The 18,943-nt window shown below is 46.7% G+C and overlaps 1 protein-coding gene and 1 non-coding gene across 2 annotated transcripts in view; both read left to right on the top strand.

Moving 5' to 3' along the window:
- Nucleotides 1–564: 564 nt before the first annotated feature.
- Nucleotides 565–18,943, top strand: part of TRAPPC10 (trafficking protein particle complex subunit 10) — a 91,271-nt gene continuing 72,892 nt past the window's right edge. Inside the window, exon 1 of the mRNA XM_007452496.1 lies at nt 565–790. Within this exon, the coding sequence (XP_007452558.1) occupies nt 724–790 (67 nt within the window). The 5' untranslated portion in view covers nt 565–723. The remainder of the gene's footprint in view (nt 791–18,943) is intronic.
- On the top strand, nt 16,742–16,813 carry TRNAE-UUC (transfer RNA glutamic acid (anticodon UUC)). The gene has a single exon. It is a non-coding gene; the product is annotated as a tRNA-Glu (tRNA).

Below are 18,943 nucleotides of genomic sequence, written 5' to 3'. Positions count from 1 at the left end.
CACACAGGTGAGAAACGGACACTCTCGTGTCCACTTGTTGATGTCGGGTGACTCCCGGGGTCCATGTGTCGGTGTCAGCCACCCCGAGGTGGTCCCCCTGTCCGGATGTCTGATACCCCCGGGTGGTCCCCGTGTCTGCACGCGGCTGTCAGCGACCCCCGGGTGGTTTCACGGGCTCCGGGTCAGCGACCCCCGGGGCCGTCCTCGACGTCGGGCACTCCTGCGGGCGATGCTCGTGGGCGCCCCGCGGCGAGTCTCGGCTGCCCTCCCCACACCAGCCCTGTCCGCCCGAGGGCGCCGGCCTGGGGGGCGGTTCCCGGCCGTCCAGTCCCTACGGTAAGGGACTCACGCGGGACCCCCAGCTGCCCACGTACGGCCGGCGCGGACTTCGGTCCCGAGGCGCGGAGGATACCTCCGCCGACACTCGCGCAGCCTGGACCGCCTTTCCGTTGGAGGACCGAGGCCGCGCGGAGGAAAGGCCTCCCCTTTAAGGCGCGCGCCCCGGAAGCGGTACCACCGCGCGCCGGCACCGGAAGCGGGTGCGGCCGGCGGGCGGCGACGGGGGGCGGCCGGCGACTGCAGGTGGCCGGCTAGAGAGCTACCTCGAGCGGCCGGGCGGGCGTCGCTCTCGCGGTTGCGGCGCCGCTTAGGCTCGGGCTGGCCCGGCGCGGCCTCGGGCTGCTCATGGGGCGCAGGAGGCCGGGCCGGTGACGCCGGACGCCCATGGACGCCCCTGAGGAGCCGGTGCCGCCGGTGATCTACACCATGGAGAACAAGCCCATCGTCACCTGTGAGTGCCCGGCGGCGCGGGAGGGGGCGGCAGCCGCGGCGTGCAGCCCGACCCAGGTCGCTGGCCCCTCGGCCCCCACAGCCCGGCCCCCGCGCTCCCGGCCGGGCCGCTTCCTGGAATGGAGGTGTGGCCGGGGCGGCGGCTGCGGCGGGGCCCTGACCCCGCGGGCGACCTCCGACCTCCCCGGGGTCGACCTCGAATCTCTTTCTCCTGGAGGCGACGCTCTTCCGGTTGTCCGGCTGCAGTTGGACAGCGCTCGGGGCGCGCCCCGAGGGGTCCACCGCTGTGCGCCCCGTGCGGCTGCAGGTTCGGCAGCTGGCCCCGCGCGGGCCGGTCCTTCCCGGCGGGGACGGTCTCCTCCAGGCGCACTGTTTCCTCCGGTCCCGCAGAGGGTCTCCTGGCTCTCGGTTGCGAGCGTGGACGAAGTTTGCGTGCGGTTGTCGTGTTTGTTAGGAGACGGGGGTTTGTACTCAGTAACGTGTTAAGTAGTGGAAGACGCAGGAGACCCGTCGGCCGTGCCCAGCTGCATTTGCCTGGGCACAGCGGCTCTGCTGGGCCGGGACCGCGACCCTGGGCTCTTCCCCACAGGCCGCTCAGGCACTTCCGAGACGCTGGCACAGAGCAGAAACCCATTTCACAGATGAGGCTGCAAAGGTCCGGTGAGCTCATCCATGCTCTGGACCACTGGACTGGTGCCTCTTCATTTTGAGTGTCGGGTTTGTTTGGTTTTTTTGGCGCCACATTTACGCATCCACAAAGGAATTTTTTTTTGTTACAGAAAAATTTCCTCTAATTTTTACAGCTATAACTAAGGAATTAAATATTTTCAAAAACACTGAGCTTATGGAAAGTGTTGAAATGTTGGCTGACATTTTGATGACTTGCAGACAGGTGTTTCAGACTATTAGGATTTTTGACCTCTGACAGTGTTCTTATCTTCAGTTAATTTTTTCAGATGGTCTTCCACACTTTGAAAGGAAGCACTCTTTCTACAGGAACATCCAGGCAGGCACTTAGCCCTTAGTAGATGGTTCTGTAGGTCTTGAGCCCTCTCTTGTTTCTTTCTCTCTCTTTCTTTTTCTTTTCTTTTCTTTTCTTTTTCTTTCTTTCTTTCTTTTTTTTTTTGATTAGTGGATACTCTCCTTGTATGCTTTCTCTTGTCAGATTCCTGAGAAATTGTATGTTTAAAGTTGAAGTCTGTTGCTTTATCTTTAGCTGATAAACTTTCTCAGGGAAAGGGACGGTGTCACATCTAAATTTGGACACTTGCATAGTTCGAAGCTGTTTTCTCTTTTCACCAGGACAGCTGCAGGTCTTGCTGAAGACTGCACCTTTAGTCGAGGGAACAGGTGTGTGTAGAGCTGATCTGGAGGCCCTGCAGTTAATTCCCAGGTGCTTTCTGTACCCTCAGGGAAGAGGAGCCAGGCTCAGGGTGGTGTTCCTGTTAGGTTTCAGTGTCTTCCAGATGCTGGAGACTCCTCCCCACGTGCCCTGCACACTGTGAGTGCTGGATCAGTATTGCCTGTAGAAACATTAACAAGTCTAATTATATCTCATACATACCCCTTAGCTTACATCTCATAGCAGTGTTTTTGTGGGCGTTACGTAAATACATATCTGAAGAGAAAGTTAAACCTTGGGTTGGGTTCAACCTTGACTAAACAGGTAAATCGTTATCCTAGTAATGTTTGAGATATGGGTCTAGTGTTTAGTTTCATACCCACATGCATGACAGACAGCTAAAGGATAGTTTCCTTTCCTACAGACTTATTGTAAAAGCTATGTTGGTGGAGGTTTTTCCGGTGTTTAAAACTGTTGTCTGGGGATTCCCTGGTGGCGCAGTGGTTGAGAGTCCGCCTGCCGATGCAGGGAACACGGGTTCGTGCCCCGGTCCGGGAAGATCCCACATGCCGCGGAGCGGCTGGGCCCGCGCGTCCGGAGCCTGTGCTCCGCAATGGGAGAGGCCACAACAGTGAGAGGCCCGCGTACCAAAAAAAAAAAAACAAAAAAACTTGTCTGTACTGATGGTATCTCTGTTTTAAAAGGCACAACCATTCATTCATTGAAGTCTCAGAAAAGAAAGTGGCTTCAGTAAACTTTCAGAGAAAATTACCTTAAAAATTTAAAAAGATCCCTTTAAAAGTTAAAGATTTTTTAAGTTTTAGGAAGGCTGACTTCATTTTGGTGTGTTTGGGACTGAAGCTGTGGTAAAGCACTTGCTGTCCTGGTTTCACGTTATACTTTCTTTATCTTGTTCCATTCTTTCAGCTGCACATGTGTTGAAGGGAGCCGCTAGTGTAAGCAGTGTAGACAAAGGTAGTAGGAAAATTGCTTTAAAAAAAATCCATCTAGAGGCTCTGCTGTTGTGTACATAGCTCCTTTAGTACGCAGCATTTTAGTTTTCAAAAGTCTGTTTAATACTTTTCCAGCCATTGCACCCTGAGGAGGTCTGTGTTTGTTCATTGTAAAATGAGAGCAGAGTTTGTGCTCGTTTTCAATTTTTTTCATAGGATTTAGAACGTTTTACTTTGAGTGAAAGCGAATTGTGCATCAGCCTTTCTGAGAAGAATGTAGAATGTTACCAGTTAAGGTAAATTTAGGAACTGTTCATTTGTGGCCATGAGAAGAGTGGAAAGTCCCCAGAGATTAGGGGTAAACAGAATACATCATTCCTTGAAAACCTTGCTAAATTATTTTAATAATATTCTGAAGATACCTAAGAGTTTTAATGGCCTTTACTCCGTAATTAAAATTTTCCGAAACTGCTGTCTGACCGCCTCTGGTGCAGAGTGACTACCTCTGTGGAGGATCTGCTTAGACTCTGGTGAAGCTTCTGAATACTGGAAGATGTGTCTGAAATGCACAGGGATGTCCACTGGGAAGTCTGCGGTACTAGTGGTGTGATGACATTGGGCGATGAATCACCTGGTCATAACAATGTGAATACCTGTAGTATAACTGACTAATCATGAAAGTGAAACAAACAAATCCAGCAGATCCATTTGATCTAAATTTAAGTTAGAGCTTAGATTTTTTTGTTTTCAACCACTGGATCAGTTCTCTGCTTTGGAATAAAGACCGAAGTTTCTGACCCAAGGTTATGTTAGGAAAGAGATGTTCCTTTCCCAGCTATCTCATTTAGCAGACAAAGCTATTATAATTCCACTGATTTGTGGCTTTTCTTTATTGGCTGTTGGCATCCTACCTAAGATAGCACATAACTATCAACGTGGAATTGGGTAGTATCTGAAAAACAACAGTGTTCATTCGAATGATCTGTTCTCACCCAGTCACATCGGATGGTGCTGCTTTAATTTTTCTCAATCTCTATATATTTAGGGTTCCGGATCTGACATTATGAATTTTCAAAGCGGGGAAAAGGCAACAAAACTGAGCAGATCCGTAATGCTTTTTACCTGGTTGGGTTTTGTTTTTTTCCCCCCTGTAGGTTAAAGTTTTAAAATTTGCACATTGCAATTTTCTATCAAGCGTGAAAGTATGGTGCTTGTGATTTCACCACTCTCAGTTTCATTGGCGGAAAAGTAACTTAAAATGTCCTCTTTTTAAACTGATACACATAAATGCAGGTCTTGGTCCATATCGAATCCTTAAGCCAGTAGGGAATCAGCTGTTGAGAAGTGGCAGAAACATTTCTCCTTAGGAAACCTCAGTTCCATGGGGTGTATTTGGAGGCAGGGACTAAGGCGTTAGTACCTGTACTTCCCTTGATTTAGAAATCGCTGCAGACTTCCTGCTGGTCCAGTGGTTAAGAATCCGTCTGCCGGTTCAGGGGACACAGGTTCGATCTCTGGTCCGGGAAGATCCCACGTGGTGCAGAGCAGCTAAGCCCGGGTACCACAACTACTGAGCCCGTGCTCTAGAGTCCAGGAGCCACAACTACTGAGCCCAGATGCTTAGAGCCCATGCTCCGCAACAAGAGAAGCCGCCACAGTGAGAAGCCCGTGCACCGAAACGAAGAGCAGCCCCCGTTCGCTGCAACTAGAGAAAGCCAGCGCGCAGCAACGAAGACCCAACGCGGCCACAGATAAAAATAAATAAATAAATATTTTAAAACAGAAGAAGAAGAAGAAGAAGGAATCGCTTCCAGCGCGCGGTGAGAAACAGGCAGGACGCGCCGTGTGGCTGCCTCCGTGTCTGTGAGACAGGGGCAGGGATGGCACCAGGCTCGGGGCTGATGCGGCGATTCAGTGAGTATGTGTAAGGCACTCGGAAGAGTGATGGGTGTGCAGAAAGAATGTGAGCTACTCGGGAGAGACTTCCCAGTTTTCTCTGTTCGTGGTGGCCTTAGTGTCTTCAGTAATTTTTTCATGACACCTCTAGGCTGGAAAGAATATTTAATAATTCCATTTATTAAGTAGTTACGTTCAAATAATTTTATTAAGTCTTATGTCCTAACAGTAGTTATTTGAAAAAAAATACACATAAATTGGAGGAAAATTTTTGTTTCATTCTTAGATATAACCACAGTAACATATTAGGGACGTATTAGGCCACACCTATTGGGCGCCGCGCAGCTTCTCTAGCCTGGGAATCCGATTGGACGCCGCTGCTTTGTTTATTTGACTGCGAGGCGGGGGTTGATTCTTGGCCTTTTATTACAGCAGTTACCCTGTTTTGTGATGATAATGATGTCATTGAAAGAACAGTAGCCTGATGTAGTATTGAAACTGATGAACTCAGCTGGGGCCTGGGACATCTTCAGTATTGCTGTTTCCCCTCAAAAATTTGGAACACCCCTTGGGCCCTCTCTGGGTTTGCTGCGGTACCCTGAGCACCTGGGCACACATTTGGGAACCCATGTTACTAGTATGTTAGCCCAACTCTAGACCACGGGAGGGGGACTGCGCAGCCTCAGATTCTCCTGATCGCCTCTCTCACAATCTCCCTGCTGGCGTTTGCCCACAGCCTCCTGGGCTTTCTCTCCTCCCTTTATGTCACCTGTCCTTCTGTCCTTTCCTCCCTTCTGCCCCTGCCTTCAGTCAAATCGTTCCTTTGGAACTGCTCTTAGTGTGAATTTTAAATGTATTCACAGTATTTTGCACTTAGAGAATATTTGGTTTTTAAATTTAAAATTGGTGACCTTGCAGTCATTCCCAACTTCTTTTTTTCTCTCACAACCGACATTCAGTCTACCAGCAAATAGCATTCTGTCTTTGAATTGATATAGAATTCAGCCCCTTTTCCCCACCTTCACTGCTGCTCCCCCAAACCCCGGCCCCTTCATCTCTCCCTGGGACCCCAGCAGCCTCCCAGCTGGCCACACCATTTCCAGCCTGGCCCTTGAAGCTCGTTCTCTCTGGGGTTGAAGGCAATCTCTCTCAGAGAGACGTACAGCATGTAATTCCTCTGCTCAGGCCCCTGCAGGGGCCACCCACCTTCTCAGCGTAATATTCCCAGAGCTTCCCATGGGCTCTGAGACCCACTGCGGCCTACCGCCCCCCGGCCCCAACACTGGCCTCCTGGCTGTGCCTTTAACCATTTGGTCCCTACAGCCCCTGTTCCTGTGGTGCCCGCATTGCTTTCCTGACCCCCTGGGTGCTTCCCTCCCACTCCCTGGGCTGCTCATGTGCCACTTCCCAGGCCTGCTTAGGGTTTGGCATCGCTTCGACCTTATTCAGTCTTATTGGCTCAGCACCCGCCTGATAGAACATTTGTTTTTTCATGGTTGATTGTTTCTCTTCACCCCTAACCCAGGCTGCCCGCACACTGGAATGTCAGGTTCAGAATTGCGGGAACTTTATCTGTTATGATCACTGCTGTGTTTCTGGCACCTGGACGGTGCTGAGCATGTAGTTGGTGCTCAGTACATATTTGTTGAAGAAATCAAATCAATAAATGAGTAAACACTACTGTAAGGGGAAAACTGTGTTATATGTCATTGAATGCTTCCATAAGGTAGGCGCTTTTGATGGTGTAAAGTTATTTTCTTTAAATACACATCTTCATCAAGATCATTTTGTTAGAATTTGAATCCTGATTACTCAGACCTGTGTTTAGGTAAACTGCTATGCACTTAGTTTTTTTTTTTTGTCTTTTTGATACTGGGACATTCTCTGTTTGGAGTTTTTGAATTGAGGAAATACATGTTAATCCAGTAAAAGAAAAGCTCAGTGGTATGGTAGGGACCATAATCTTTGAATTGGTCCTTCTGAGTTGTGTTCAGATATGTTTTCTTTACTATAAGTCAGTAGAACTTTAACTATGACCAAAACAGAGCATTCTCAGGTCGATGATTCAGGTTCTGCTGTGGAACATTTAGGATTGAGGGACTGTCAACCTGACATGTGGATGAAGCCTTGAAAGAAGATACAGCTATAACTCTTCGAAATGAAACTTTAACCTTAAATGTGTATAAATAAAAGCAGGAATACATTTTCATTATAAAGAATGGAATCTAGAAGTGTAATTGCTGGGTCAGAAGCGGGGAGCAGTTTACATTTTGAAAGCTGCCCCTGAGTCACCCTGTGAAAAAGCTGTCCTCTGGGCTTCCCTGGTGGCGCAGTGGTTGAGAGTCCGCCTGCCGATGCAGGGGACGCGGGTTCGTGCCCCGGTCCGGGAAGATCCCACATGCTGCAGAGTGGCTAGGCCCGTGAGCCATGGCCGCTAAAAAAAAAAAAAAAAAAAAAAAAAAAAACCTGTCCTCTGAGGTATACTCTGCCCACTGGATGGGAGCCATCTTTTTAATCTTTGCCAGTCTGATGGATGACTTTTTCTGAACAGCTTTATTAAGGGCTCTAATCTACATACTGTAAAATTAATATCCATTGTACACGTACAATCCTCTGACTGTTAGTAGATATTCAGAGTGGCGCAGCTATCACCGTAATTCAGTTCTAGAACATTTCCATCACCCCAAGAACTTGTTAGCAGTCAATCTCTGCTCCTATCTCCAGGCGTAGGCAGCCACTAATTTGCTTTCTGTCCCTATAAATTTGCGTTTTATAGACATTTCAAAGAAGTGAATCACGTAATATGCCATCTTCTGTCCGGCTTCTTTCACTCTGCAGTTTCTGAGGTTCATCCGTGTTGCACCAACTATAATTTGCTCCTTTTTTTTATTGCTGACTAGTATTCCACTGTGTGGATGGACCACATCTGGTTTATCCATTCGCCAGTTGATGGACGTTTGGATCGTTTCCATCTTTTTGTCATGAGTAATGCTGCTCTGTACATTTGCATGAGTTGTAAGGTTTCACTGTATTTTCTTGATATATGTCCTTTATCAGATAGATGATTTGCAAATGTTTGGTCCTGATCTTTGGTTGTCTTTCAGTTAACGTATTTTGAAGTACAAACATTTTAAATTTTGATGAAATCCAGTTACCAATTTTTTTTTTCTATGGGTTGTACTTTCAGTATCGTACCTAAGAACTCTTTGCCCAGCCCAAGGCCATCAGAGTTGTTTTGGTGTTATATACCTGACAATTAGTGAGGTTCTTTTTATGTGTTTACTCATGCTTGGACCTCTTCTGAATTGCCTGTTCATCTGGGTTTACTTTGACATATCAGAAGTGTGGCCAAAAACATACCTAAAAGATGAATTGGTATAGCACTAGGAAAGATGTACATTCTATTTTTGTGTTTTATACCATATGTATTAGTTTTCTAGGGCTGCTGTAACAAATTACCAGAAACTGGATGGCTTGAAACAACAGAAATTTATTCTCTCACCCTTCTGGAGACCAGAATTTGAAAATCAGAGTATCAGCAAGGCCGTACTCCCTCCCAAGGCTTTCTTGCCTCTTTCCAGCTCCCAGAAATCCTTGGCATTCCTTGGCTTGTAGCCACATCACTCCAGTTTCTGCCTTGTCTTCACACGGCTTTCTCTCTCCCTGGGTTTTCCCTTCTGTCTCTTGTCTGACATGACAAGTGACCTCTTGTCATTGGATTTAGGTCCCACCCATGTATGATCTGGAATGATCTGATTTGAGAGCCTGAGCTTAATCACATCTGTAAAGACCCCTTTTCCAAGTAAGGTTCATTCTCAGGTTCTGGGGTATCAAGACGTGGACAGATCTTTTGGGCGCCCTGTTCAGCTCCTTCATTACAGTGTCTGCATTGGCATTCAGGGGCACGTCGGCCGGCATCCATCATGTGTCTTTGGTTTTATGTCACTTCTTCTGTCCTTGGAGGCTTGTCCTCATTGTGCTCCTGACCAAGGAGCAATTCCCTGGTATCTGGAATTTTGGGCTTGAGATGTTGATACAAGGTGGGATGATCTCTTAGGAAAAGATGAACGTTTTCTGCAATCTCTGTTTCCCTCTTTTTTCCCCTAGGTAAATAAATGCTTTTGTCTTTATTTTATGAAATGCTGTTCCTCAATATTATTTTAGGCCTTTGTTTGCAAAATTTTTAAAAAAGTGAGCAGAGAAATTATGAAGAAACTGACAGTAGGCTTAGAGGTTGGTTTCACCACAGAGTGGGATATGTTTGGAAGTTTTCTTATTTTTAACAGATCTGTTTAGTGTTTGGAAGTTGTTGCATAAGTTTCAGAGCTGAAATTTTAGGTAGAGCCTTGGAACTAACAATAACCCCTGTGGTAACAATTTTTACTACATCCGTAGCTCACCGTTTGTAGGCACTCTTAGTCTGGCTGGGTCAGCCCAAAAGTTTCTAGGCATTGAAATGCACAGTGGGAAGGGCCTTCAGGTCATTTTGAGGTTGAAGACCCGAGGGCCAATTTTGCTGTGCCTGACCAGGACCCCTCAGTGTCTGGGAGCGCGGCGAGGACCCGCAGCAAGGTGGCGCCTCCTCCGCCCCCACCACCTTACCTAGTGGTCGGGGCGTCAGACGCTGCCCGCCCACACGGAAGGGGGGACTGTCCCTGAAATTACCCCTGAGAGAAAGCCTTTGCCAGAGAGTTAAGGAAAATAAAAATATCTCTTCCTTTAGTTCAGCAGTCGAAGAACTGAGTAGGGCAGCCGTACTGGAAATTTTTAGTGTAATCTTACTCATTCTAAAATTAAATTCATACTCTGAGAACTTGACAGCCAGCACCGTCATTGCATCTGCTGTAGGATATCCTGTCCTTTGGGGGCCCTGAATTGTCTAGTGTAGAACATGAGGGAGTTGGGCCAGATTCGTCGTCAGTGAATGTGTACTCAGCATCTCTTCTGTGCCAGGTGCTGTTGCAGGTGCTTGGGTTACACCTGTGAGCAAAGACCCCAGCCCTCTTAGAGCTTACATTCCAGCAAGAGGAGATAGACAGTGTACATACATAGTAAATTATGTAATGTAATAGGTGATACGTGCTAGGCCAAAAAGGAGAAAGAGAAAAGGGTAAGAGAAATGGCAGAAGTGTTAACATTTCAAACTTTTTATTACAAAAACTTGCAAATATGTAAAAAGAAATAGAATTGTGTGAAGAAACCTTACAAACGTATCGCTCAACTTCAACAATCGAATGAATGTCAATCTTGCTTCTTTATACCCCCCAATCCTTCCAATCCTATGTTATTTTGAAGCAAATCTCAGGCATCACACATTTATCGGTAAATGTATGTGTTACGGACTGAATATTTGTGTGCCCCGCCCAAATTCATATAGTGAAGCCCAAGCCCCTAATGTGGTGGTATTTCTGGGAGGTCATCAGGGTTGGCTTGGATCATGAGGGTGGGTACCTTATGGTGGGGTCACTGACCTCATAAGAAGAGGAGGAGAGATTGGGGGGCACTTGCGCTCTGCAGGTCAGGAAGGAGAGCCCTCCCTGGGAGCACAGTCAGGCGCCTTGCACTCCAGCCTCCAGAACGCAGAGGAAAACAATTGTGTTGTTTAAGCCACTCCATCTGGGGTGTTTTGTCATGGCAGCCTGAGCTAAGACAGTATGATCTCTAAAAGACAAGGACTTCTAAAAAACATAACTGCAAAACTTTTATGGCATCTAAATAAAACAATTCCTTAGTATCACATATTCAGCGATTACATTTCCAACATGTCTGAAATGTCTTTTTTAAAAAAATTCTTTGAATTATTTAGTATCCAAATAAGGTTTTTAGATAAATGTCTTGTCTCTCCTGAAATCTTGATTTCCCCCCATCCCTCTTTTGTTCCTTGCAGCTTCTTGAAGAGCCCAGGGGGTGTGTCTTGTGGTCCCCTGCCTGGACTGTGCCAGCTGTGTCCTGTGGTGTCCTTGAACCATCCTCTGTCCTCTGTTTCCTGTAGGGTGTCAGAGCCCGAGTCTGGGTCAGAATGCAGTTTGGAGTTTTCTGGCAAGACTTGCACAGGTGGTGGTGTGTTCTTCTGTCAGCAGGCGCAATAGTGTCTGGTGGTCTCTCTTTTTGTGATGTTAGCAGATATTTATTCTCACATCATTGATTCCCTAAGGGTTGCAGAACTGTGCTATTTATTCTGATTTTACAGTTTCTTCATTTATAATCTGAAAGATTTCTGTAAAGAGTGTGTATTTGTACACACACACGCACACGCGCATTTGTTTATGTTATTCGGTTACCCAGTGGTACAGTTTGTATGGAAAAGGCAGACCAGACGCTTGAGTCTTCTCCTTTACATAACTTCTCAAAATGAGTTAGTTCACTAGTATTCTTCATTGGTGATCAATTAGCTTTTACTTATTTTTAATTCATTTAATTTTTGTAGTATCATTATGAACTTAAGGATTTAAACACACTCGGCTGGCTTCAGTCCATCGCACTTGTTATCCTTAGTGCTGGGCAGGCGCCCTCTTTGCCAGCGGGCTTGTGAGTGTAGGAGTCTTTGTTAGTTTCCTTGCTCTCTGGTATGATGCAATGTTCCAGACTCATTTTGTGCATTTCCTGTCCTGGACCTGGAGTAGCCATTCTCCAGGGCGCCCTGATTCCTTCTAGTGGGAGATGGTATTTGGAGACCCCAGTCTGTGTGCTTGGGCTTCTAGTTGCTGCTGGTCTTTTTCAGGGGGCAGAGCTAGGAATTTAAAGGTGGAAGCACATCCTGTGTTCACTTTGATCTTTTCAATTCAAATTCAGGACTTCAGGGTTTTATTTAACCACTGTTTCCTCTATATCTGCTTTCTTCCTGCTCTTTTGTATTTTCTTTCTTCCAGTGTTCAGGGATGCTTGGGGATGATAGTGTTAGAGCGAGGTTCTCAGACTGGATCAGAATCCAGTGGAGCGCTCGTTGGAACCTGAGGCAAGGCCCCACCGCAGAGTTTCTGACTGAGCAGGTATGGGGTGGGGCCTGGGACCCAGCACTTGTAACAAACACCCAGACGATGCTGGCGCTGCAGCTCCAGGGAACTGCTTACTCCACCTTCCACAGCCTCTGAATAACACTAACTCTGCTGTCAACAATATGACTCGTGAAGATAGACTTAAAACTTTTTTAGTAGTTCTTTGTGGCATTTGGATATGTTACCCCACTAGGAATGAATAGTCAAATTTCTACCAACTGCACATATATTTAATAACCTCTTTTGTTCTATTTTTTCCTGATATTTTTAGGGAAAGCTTTTTTAAAATTTAATTTGTTTTATAATTATATAAAATACTTACATGCTTCCAAGGCAAATCTACCAATACGATACATTTAAAACAATCTAGCTTATACCCCTGTCCTCTCTACCGTATCCCTGCCCTTACCTAAATAGTCTCCTTCTATAGGAGACATTCATACGTATTTGTATTTCCCTTTCTTAGGTAAGAGATTACAAACTACACACACATTTTTCCCACTTCACTTTTTTTCCCTCAACGTTTCCTGGTGGACATAGCCTGTGGAGATCTTTCCCATTGCTTTTTTTTTTTTTTTGCGGTCTGTGGGCCTCTCACTGTTGCCGGCCTCTCCCGTTGCGGAGCACAGGCTCCGGACGTGCAGGCTCAGCGGCCATGGCTCACGGGCCCAGCCGCTCCGCAGCATGTGGGATCCTCCCGGACAAGGGCACGAACCCGCGTCCCCTGCATCGGCAGGCGGACTCCCCACCACTGTGCCACCAGGGAAGCCCTCCCATTGCTTTTTATAGTCCCCTAGAACTCTGTCACGTCCACGTGCCGTGGTTTATTCCACGTCTCCCATCAGTGGAATTTGAATGGTTTCATCTCTTGCTGTTTGACATAATCTTGCATTGAATAGCCTCGCGTGTGCATCTGTCTTCTCACTTTCCCTGTGTACCTGTCGGGGTAGAGCCTGCAAGGATTGCTGGGACTGTGGTAAACAGTCTTGCTCGATGTTTTCAAACCCCTTTCATAATGGCGCACCTTTTGAAAACTGCAGTTAGACCACATTGAGAAAGAGAGTGATCTTTGAACAGACCTCAGGGAGGTGAAGGGGAAATGCAGGCAGAGAGCGGTTTGGAAACCCTCCTATCCAAAGCCTCAGGTCAGGGGCGTGCCTGGAGCGAGCAGGATCTCTTCCTGAACCTGCAAATGCTGTGATTCAAACTGCTACAGTCTTACTATATTTCCTTCATTTTAACAATATGTAAACCTTCAAAAGCGGATTCTTCAGTCTTCTCATATTCTGATGCATTTTATCCGATCTTTCTTTTTCTGTTGGAACTCTTTAGTTTCAAGTCTAGTGTGGTGTCCGAGTGCTAGAGAAGCTGACTGCTGTCCCCCTGGTTAGAAATGTGTACTCAGACCTCCTTAATGCTTGGCATGTGTGTTAACTTGTCTTTCACGTCAAAAAAGTCAGACTTCGGGACTTTCTATCTTGTGAGTGGTCTCTAGGTATTGGTTGTAGTTCCTTTTCTGCAAACTCCCACAGTATGAACCTTGATTAACACTCACACATTGTACTTTGTCCCTTTGGTCACACCTGCGGGGTGGTGACTGTTGCGTAGACTGGGTTCCAGGAGTGAGGGACACAGGGTGGGGCAGGGGAGCACGTGTGTCTGTCACAGTCAGGCTCAGGGGAAAGCTGGATGGAACAGCCTAACATGAAAGCTAGTGATGACACGGCAGGGTGTGCTGAGTTGTGATTTAAAATCACCATTATTTTGGAAGGGCTGATGCAGGGGATCTGTGACAACTGACGACCAAGTGTAGGCGATTCCCATCATGTCGACTGGAGGAATTACTTTTCTTTAAACTTGGCCTCTGCGGCTCAGAGCTGTGGGAGGGTTCATTTGCTTTTCTTCTCAGTATCCACCTTCCAGTAAAGGGAGCGCAGTGTTTATGTGTAGAAATGGGCCATCAGTTGCCTGGTCATTTTTGGGCACAGGCCAAACCTTAATTTCTATTAATACTTGCAGAATCTGGATACCATCTGGGTCTTTTTTGTTCTTTCTTGTTAGCCTTCACTCCCTGCCCCCACCCCCAAATGTGAAAGCCTTTCATGTACAGATACTCTAGGAAGACCCCTGGGGAGGGCTTCCATATTCCAGGAGTACACATTTGATATTAGTTTTCCCCATGAAAGAGCTACCAATTTGAGGCATTAATTCAATTTTATTACCACATTGACACTACACATAAATTATGGCAAGTACGTTTTACATATTATTGAATAGGCTGCAATGACTTCCCAGTTTGTGACTTTGGACTTCTTTTTTTGTCCATTTGAAGGTCTTTTGTACTAGAAGCTGTTGAGAAATTAAGGAACGTACGGTCTGAGGGTGAGCGCATGTGTGCTTAGGGTTAAAGACAGTGCCCTCCTTAACACTTCTTGTTTTCAAATAGGAGTCAGCTGGCTAACAGTGAAGCGTAGCTTTATTTTGTTAACAGCGTGCTTAAAGAATGGCTGTTTTGGTTTTTTTTTTGCGGTACACGAGCCTCTCACTGCTGTGGCCTCCCATTGTGGAGCACAGGCTCCGGACGCGCAGGCTCAGTGGCCATGGCTCACGGGCCCAGCCGCTCCGCGGCATGTGGGATCTTCCCAGACTGGGGCACGAACCCGCGTCCCCTGCATCGGCAGGCGAACTCTCAACCACTGCGCCACCAGGGAAGCCCCTGATCCTTTCATGCTTTTGTGTTAGGACCTTCACAGTTTGTATGTTTAAGTATTGGTAACAGTGGGATGCCAGTTACAGAAAGGTGCACTCTTGTTGGTGGAAGGTCTTCTGGAGCCTGTGTTTTCAGCCAAGCTGTGTCAACACAGCCACTGCAGATTCCTTAGGAAACAGTAAAATGAGGAAACAGAGAAGCAACTCATAGCGGCAGCCAAGAACGTCGAGTTCAGAGTGGGCTGCCCGGTGCGGCTTGGCCCAGCTCTGGTGCTTGGGAGCCGCTTGACTCAGCTGGGTGGGCAGGTGCTGGGTGCCTGGGCCTCCACGTGTGGGGTGGCGCTCGGTCCCGGGGCTGCTGTGAGGGCTCCGGGCACGTGTGCAGAGTGCTGTTCGAGAATGCACGGTAAGCAGATGGGCCCTCTTTTGACTTTTGTTAGCTAGTTCTCTCTCTATAGTTTAGCACATCCTCCTGGATCATCGGATCAGATTACATAGGTTTTTTGGGGGGGGGCGGGTGGGGTGCGGCAGCACAAATCAAATGCTTTTATTTTTCCCTTTTAAGTCTGGTACACTTTTGATAGTTGTGTCAGTTTTTTGCGGCTGCTGTAACAAATTACGTAGACTTTGTGCCTTAAAGTAACACAGAGATATTCTCTCAGAGCTCTGGAGACCAGAAGTCTGACGTGGGTCTCCTTAGGTTAAAATCAAGATGTGGGCAGGGCTGATCCTTCCCGAGGCTCCAGGGGAGAATCCGTTTCCTGCCTTTTCCGGCTCCTAGAGGTGCCCACGTCCTTGGCTGTCTGGGCCCTTCCGCCTTCAAAGCCAGTGACACCGGTTCAGTCTTTCTTGTGATGCCATCTCTTTGGTTGTGGCTCTTCCGCCTCCCTCTTCCCTACTTAAGAACCCCTGTGAGTACAATGGGCCTGTCCAGATAATCCAGGATCATCTCTTTAAGGTCAGCTGACTAGCAGCCTTAATCCACCTGCAGCCTTAATTCTCCTTCGCCATGTAATGTAACATGTTCCCAGGCCCCAGGGAGTAGGCCAGTTACGTAGATTTCCAACTGCCCCGTAACATGTGTCTGGGAGAAAAGCATTGGAAGTAATGATTCTATAAGTATGGAAACCCTGTGTCCTTCCCAAATGAGAGGTGGCTTTTTTCAGTTTCCCCCGAGGCATAATTGGTAGCTCTGGAGCATTCAAACCACATTTGGTAACTTACGCTACTTTTTCTGCAGACTGTTTAGTGCCAAATTCAATCTTATGTCATAACTGAGTGCTAAAATCTTTTTAAAATTATTACATAAACATTATAGGAACATTAGCAACAATGAATGTATGGCTTTTTGAACATAGATACAAACATTTTTCTTCTAGATTAAGAGATTATGTGCCTTTATTTTGGTCTAGTTTAGACATCGCACATTCCTTAGATGCAGACTGTGAGCCCCTCTGTAATCTCCTCCCGCTAATGGAACCACTTTGCATGGTTTGGTTTGGATGTAGGTTTTCAGGAGGATGAAGCATTCACTGCTTGTTTATCTGCGGGAGGCATTTTCACACAGAGCAGGACTGTGGACTCAGTTCTCTGCTCTTTAAGTATCAACGTAAGACTGATTCTGTTCTGGTTGCAATTGACTGTTAAGAATTGAAAATCTGAATTTTAAAAATGCTTTGACACTAAGTAACTTTGTGGATTTGCAGTTCTAATGGACCCTAAAATAAAAGTTTTATGCGTAAAATGATTGAAAGTTTTCATTGCTCTTTAGGATGGTGAAGGGTGCAACAGATGATGTGTGACTGACAGTTTGTGACTGGCCCTGGCCACGGCCGGCCGAGGTGGGTCTGTCGCATCCTCACGGGTCTGTCTGGGCCTGTTACTCAGCTTTGCTTAGACTCTCATCTTAGTGATAGCATCTTGGGTCTAAAAGACTGTCTAGCCTACACGTTTCTATTTTTAGTTATAATCGACTTCTTTGAAAATTAGAGTTGTTTCAAAAATAGCCGGCTTTTTACTGTTTTAGTGTTGGTCATCTAAAATCCAAATGAGGGAATTCCCTGGTGGTCCAGTGGTTAGGACTCGGCGCTTTCACTGCTGTGGCCCGGGTTCAATCCCTGGTCGGGGAGCTAAGACCCCACAAGCCGCACAGCGTGGCCAAAAATAAACAAATAAATAAAATCTGAATAATACATCTTTATCTGTAGTTATTTATGTTTCTTTGGACACGTGTTAGTGTCTTTTTACGTTGGTAAAAGTTAACTACTTTATAATTGTCCTTCTGTTTTAAAAATTTTAAGAAGATGTTAAGCTGAGTTTGTTGAAATATGATCCATTTATGCTTAAGGCACTGAAATCATCTTTCTGAATTCCTCCCCCCGCCCCGTGTTTAATTAGTTCTTATCTGCTTTTAACAAAGAAAGTTTAAAATTACATGAATAATACATGAATATATGCTTCTAAAAGTCTCAGAGCATGCAGTCATAATTCAGGAAATAGCGAAGGTCTGCATCAGTCATCTGACTGCATGGAACAACAAATCTAATCACAACTGGCGTAAGTAAGAAAACAGGTTCAGATAATCAGAATCCCAGGGCTCTGCCCCCCTTTCTTGGGGAGCGTCTGAGCTGGGCTCTCCTCAGCCTTTGGGCTTAGGCCCAGCCTGGGGTCAGGTGCCAGCAAGCCTGGGCACCATCCAGACGGATTGCCTGCATCCCTCTGCAGAGCAAGGCCACTGTCCCCTGATGTTTCCCTTTACGTTTGAGTGGCCCCTCTGCCTGTCGTCAGTCATTGCTCCTGCCTGGGTGCTGCCACGCACCGGTGCTGATGGTCCGCAGACGCCCCTGGAGCCGCCTGTGGGTGCCCTGACTTGCCCCATCCTCATATCCACGTGTCCCCAAGTGAGTGATGAGACGCACACACACACACAGGGAGAGAGAGATTTATATTGGGTTGGCCGAAAGGTTCGTTCCGTTTTTTTCCCGTAAGGTGGCTCTGGTAGCGCTTAGTTGTCTTTAACTTCATTTGAAACAATTTTGTAAGATTGTATTGTGACAGCTGTCATATCAGCATGCATTTAAAAAAAAAAAACAAAATTGGTGAATTTTTGTGTAGCCATTTTAATATTGAAGGTGGAAGAAAAACAGCATTTTCAGCATATTATGCTAGATTATTTCAAGAAAGGTAAAAACGCAACTGAAAAGACAAAAAAAGATTTGTGCAGTGTATGGAGAAGGTGCCGTGACTGATCGAACGTGCCAGAAGTGGTTTGCGAAGTTTCGTGCTGGAGATTTCTCACTGGACGATGCTCCACGGTCGGGTAGACCAGTTGAAGTTGATAGTGACCAAATCGAAACAATAATTGAGAAACAGTCAACGTTATACCGTGCAGGAGATAGCCGACATACTCAAAATATCCAAATCAAGCATTGAAAATCATTTGCACCAGCTTGGTTATGTGAATCGCTTTGGTGTTTGGGTTCCACATAGGCGAAAAAAACCTTGACCATATTTCTGCATGCGATTCTCTACCGAAACATAACGAAAACGTTCCGTTTTTAAAACAAGTTGTGATGGGCTGTTGTAGACACTGTACAATAATGTGGAACGGAAGAGATCATGGGACAAGCGAAATGAACCACCACCAACCACACCAAAGGCCAGTCTTCATCCAAAGAAGGTGATGTTGTGTATATGGTGGGGTTGGAAGGGAGTCCTCTATTAAGAGCTCCTTCCGGAAAACCAAACAATTAAGTCCAACAAGTACTGCTCCCAGTTAGACCAGCTGAAAGCAGCACTCGACGAAAAGCGTCCAGAATTAGTCAACAGAAAATCACATAATCTTCCATCAGGATAACACAAAACCACATGTTTCTTTGATGACCAGGCAAAGACGGTTACAGCTTGGCTGGGAAGTTCTGATTTCCGTCATATTCACCAGACATTGCACCTTCAGATTTCCATTTATTTTGGTCTTTACAAAATTCTCTTAATGGAAAAAATTTCCATTCCCTGGAAGACTGTAAAAGGCACCTGGAACAGTTCTTTGCTCAAAAAGATAAAAAGTTTTGGGGCTTCCCTGGTGGCGCAGTGGTTGAGAGTCCGCCTGCTGATGCAGGGGACGCAGGTTCGTGCCCCGGTCCGGGAAGATCCCATATGCCGCGGAGCGGCTGGGCCCGTGAGCCGTGGCTGCTGAGCCTGTGCGCCCGGAGCCTGTGCTCCGCAACGGGAGAGGCCACAACAGTGAGAGGCCCGCGTAC

This window comes from Lipotes vexillifer, unplaced genomic scaffold (assembly GCF_000442215.2).
Source record: "Lipotes vexillifer unplaced genomic scaffold, Lipotes_vexillifer_v1.1 scaffold545, whole genome shotgun sequence".
Taxonomy (NCBI): Eukaryota; Metazoa; Chordata; class Mammalia; order Artiodactyla; family Lipotidae; genus Lipotes; species Lipotes vexillifer.
This window is presented reverse-complemented; position numbering and strand designations above follow the sequence as displayed.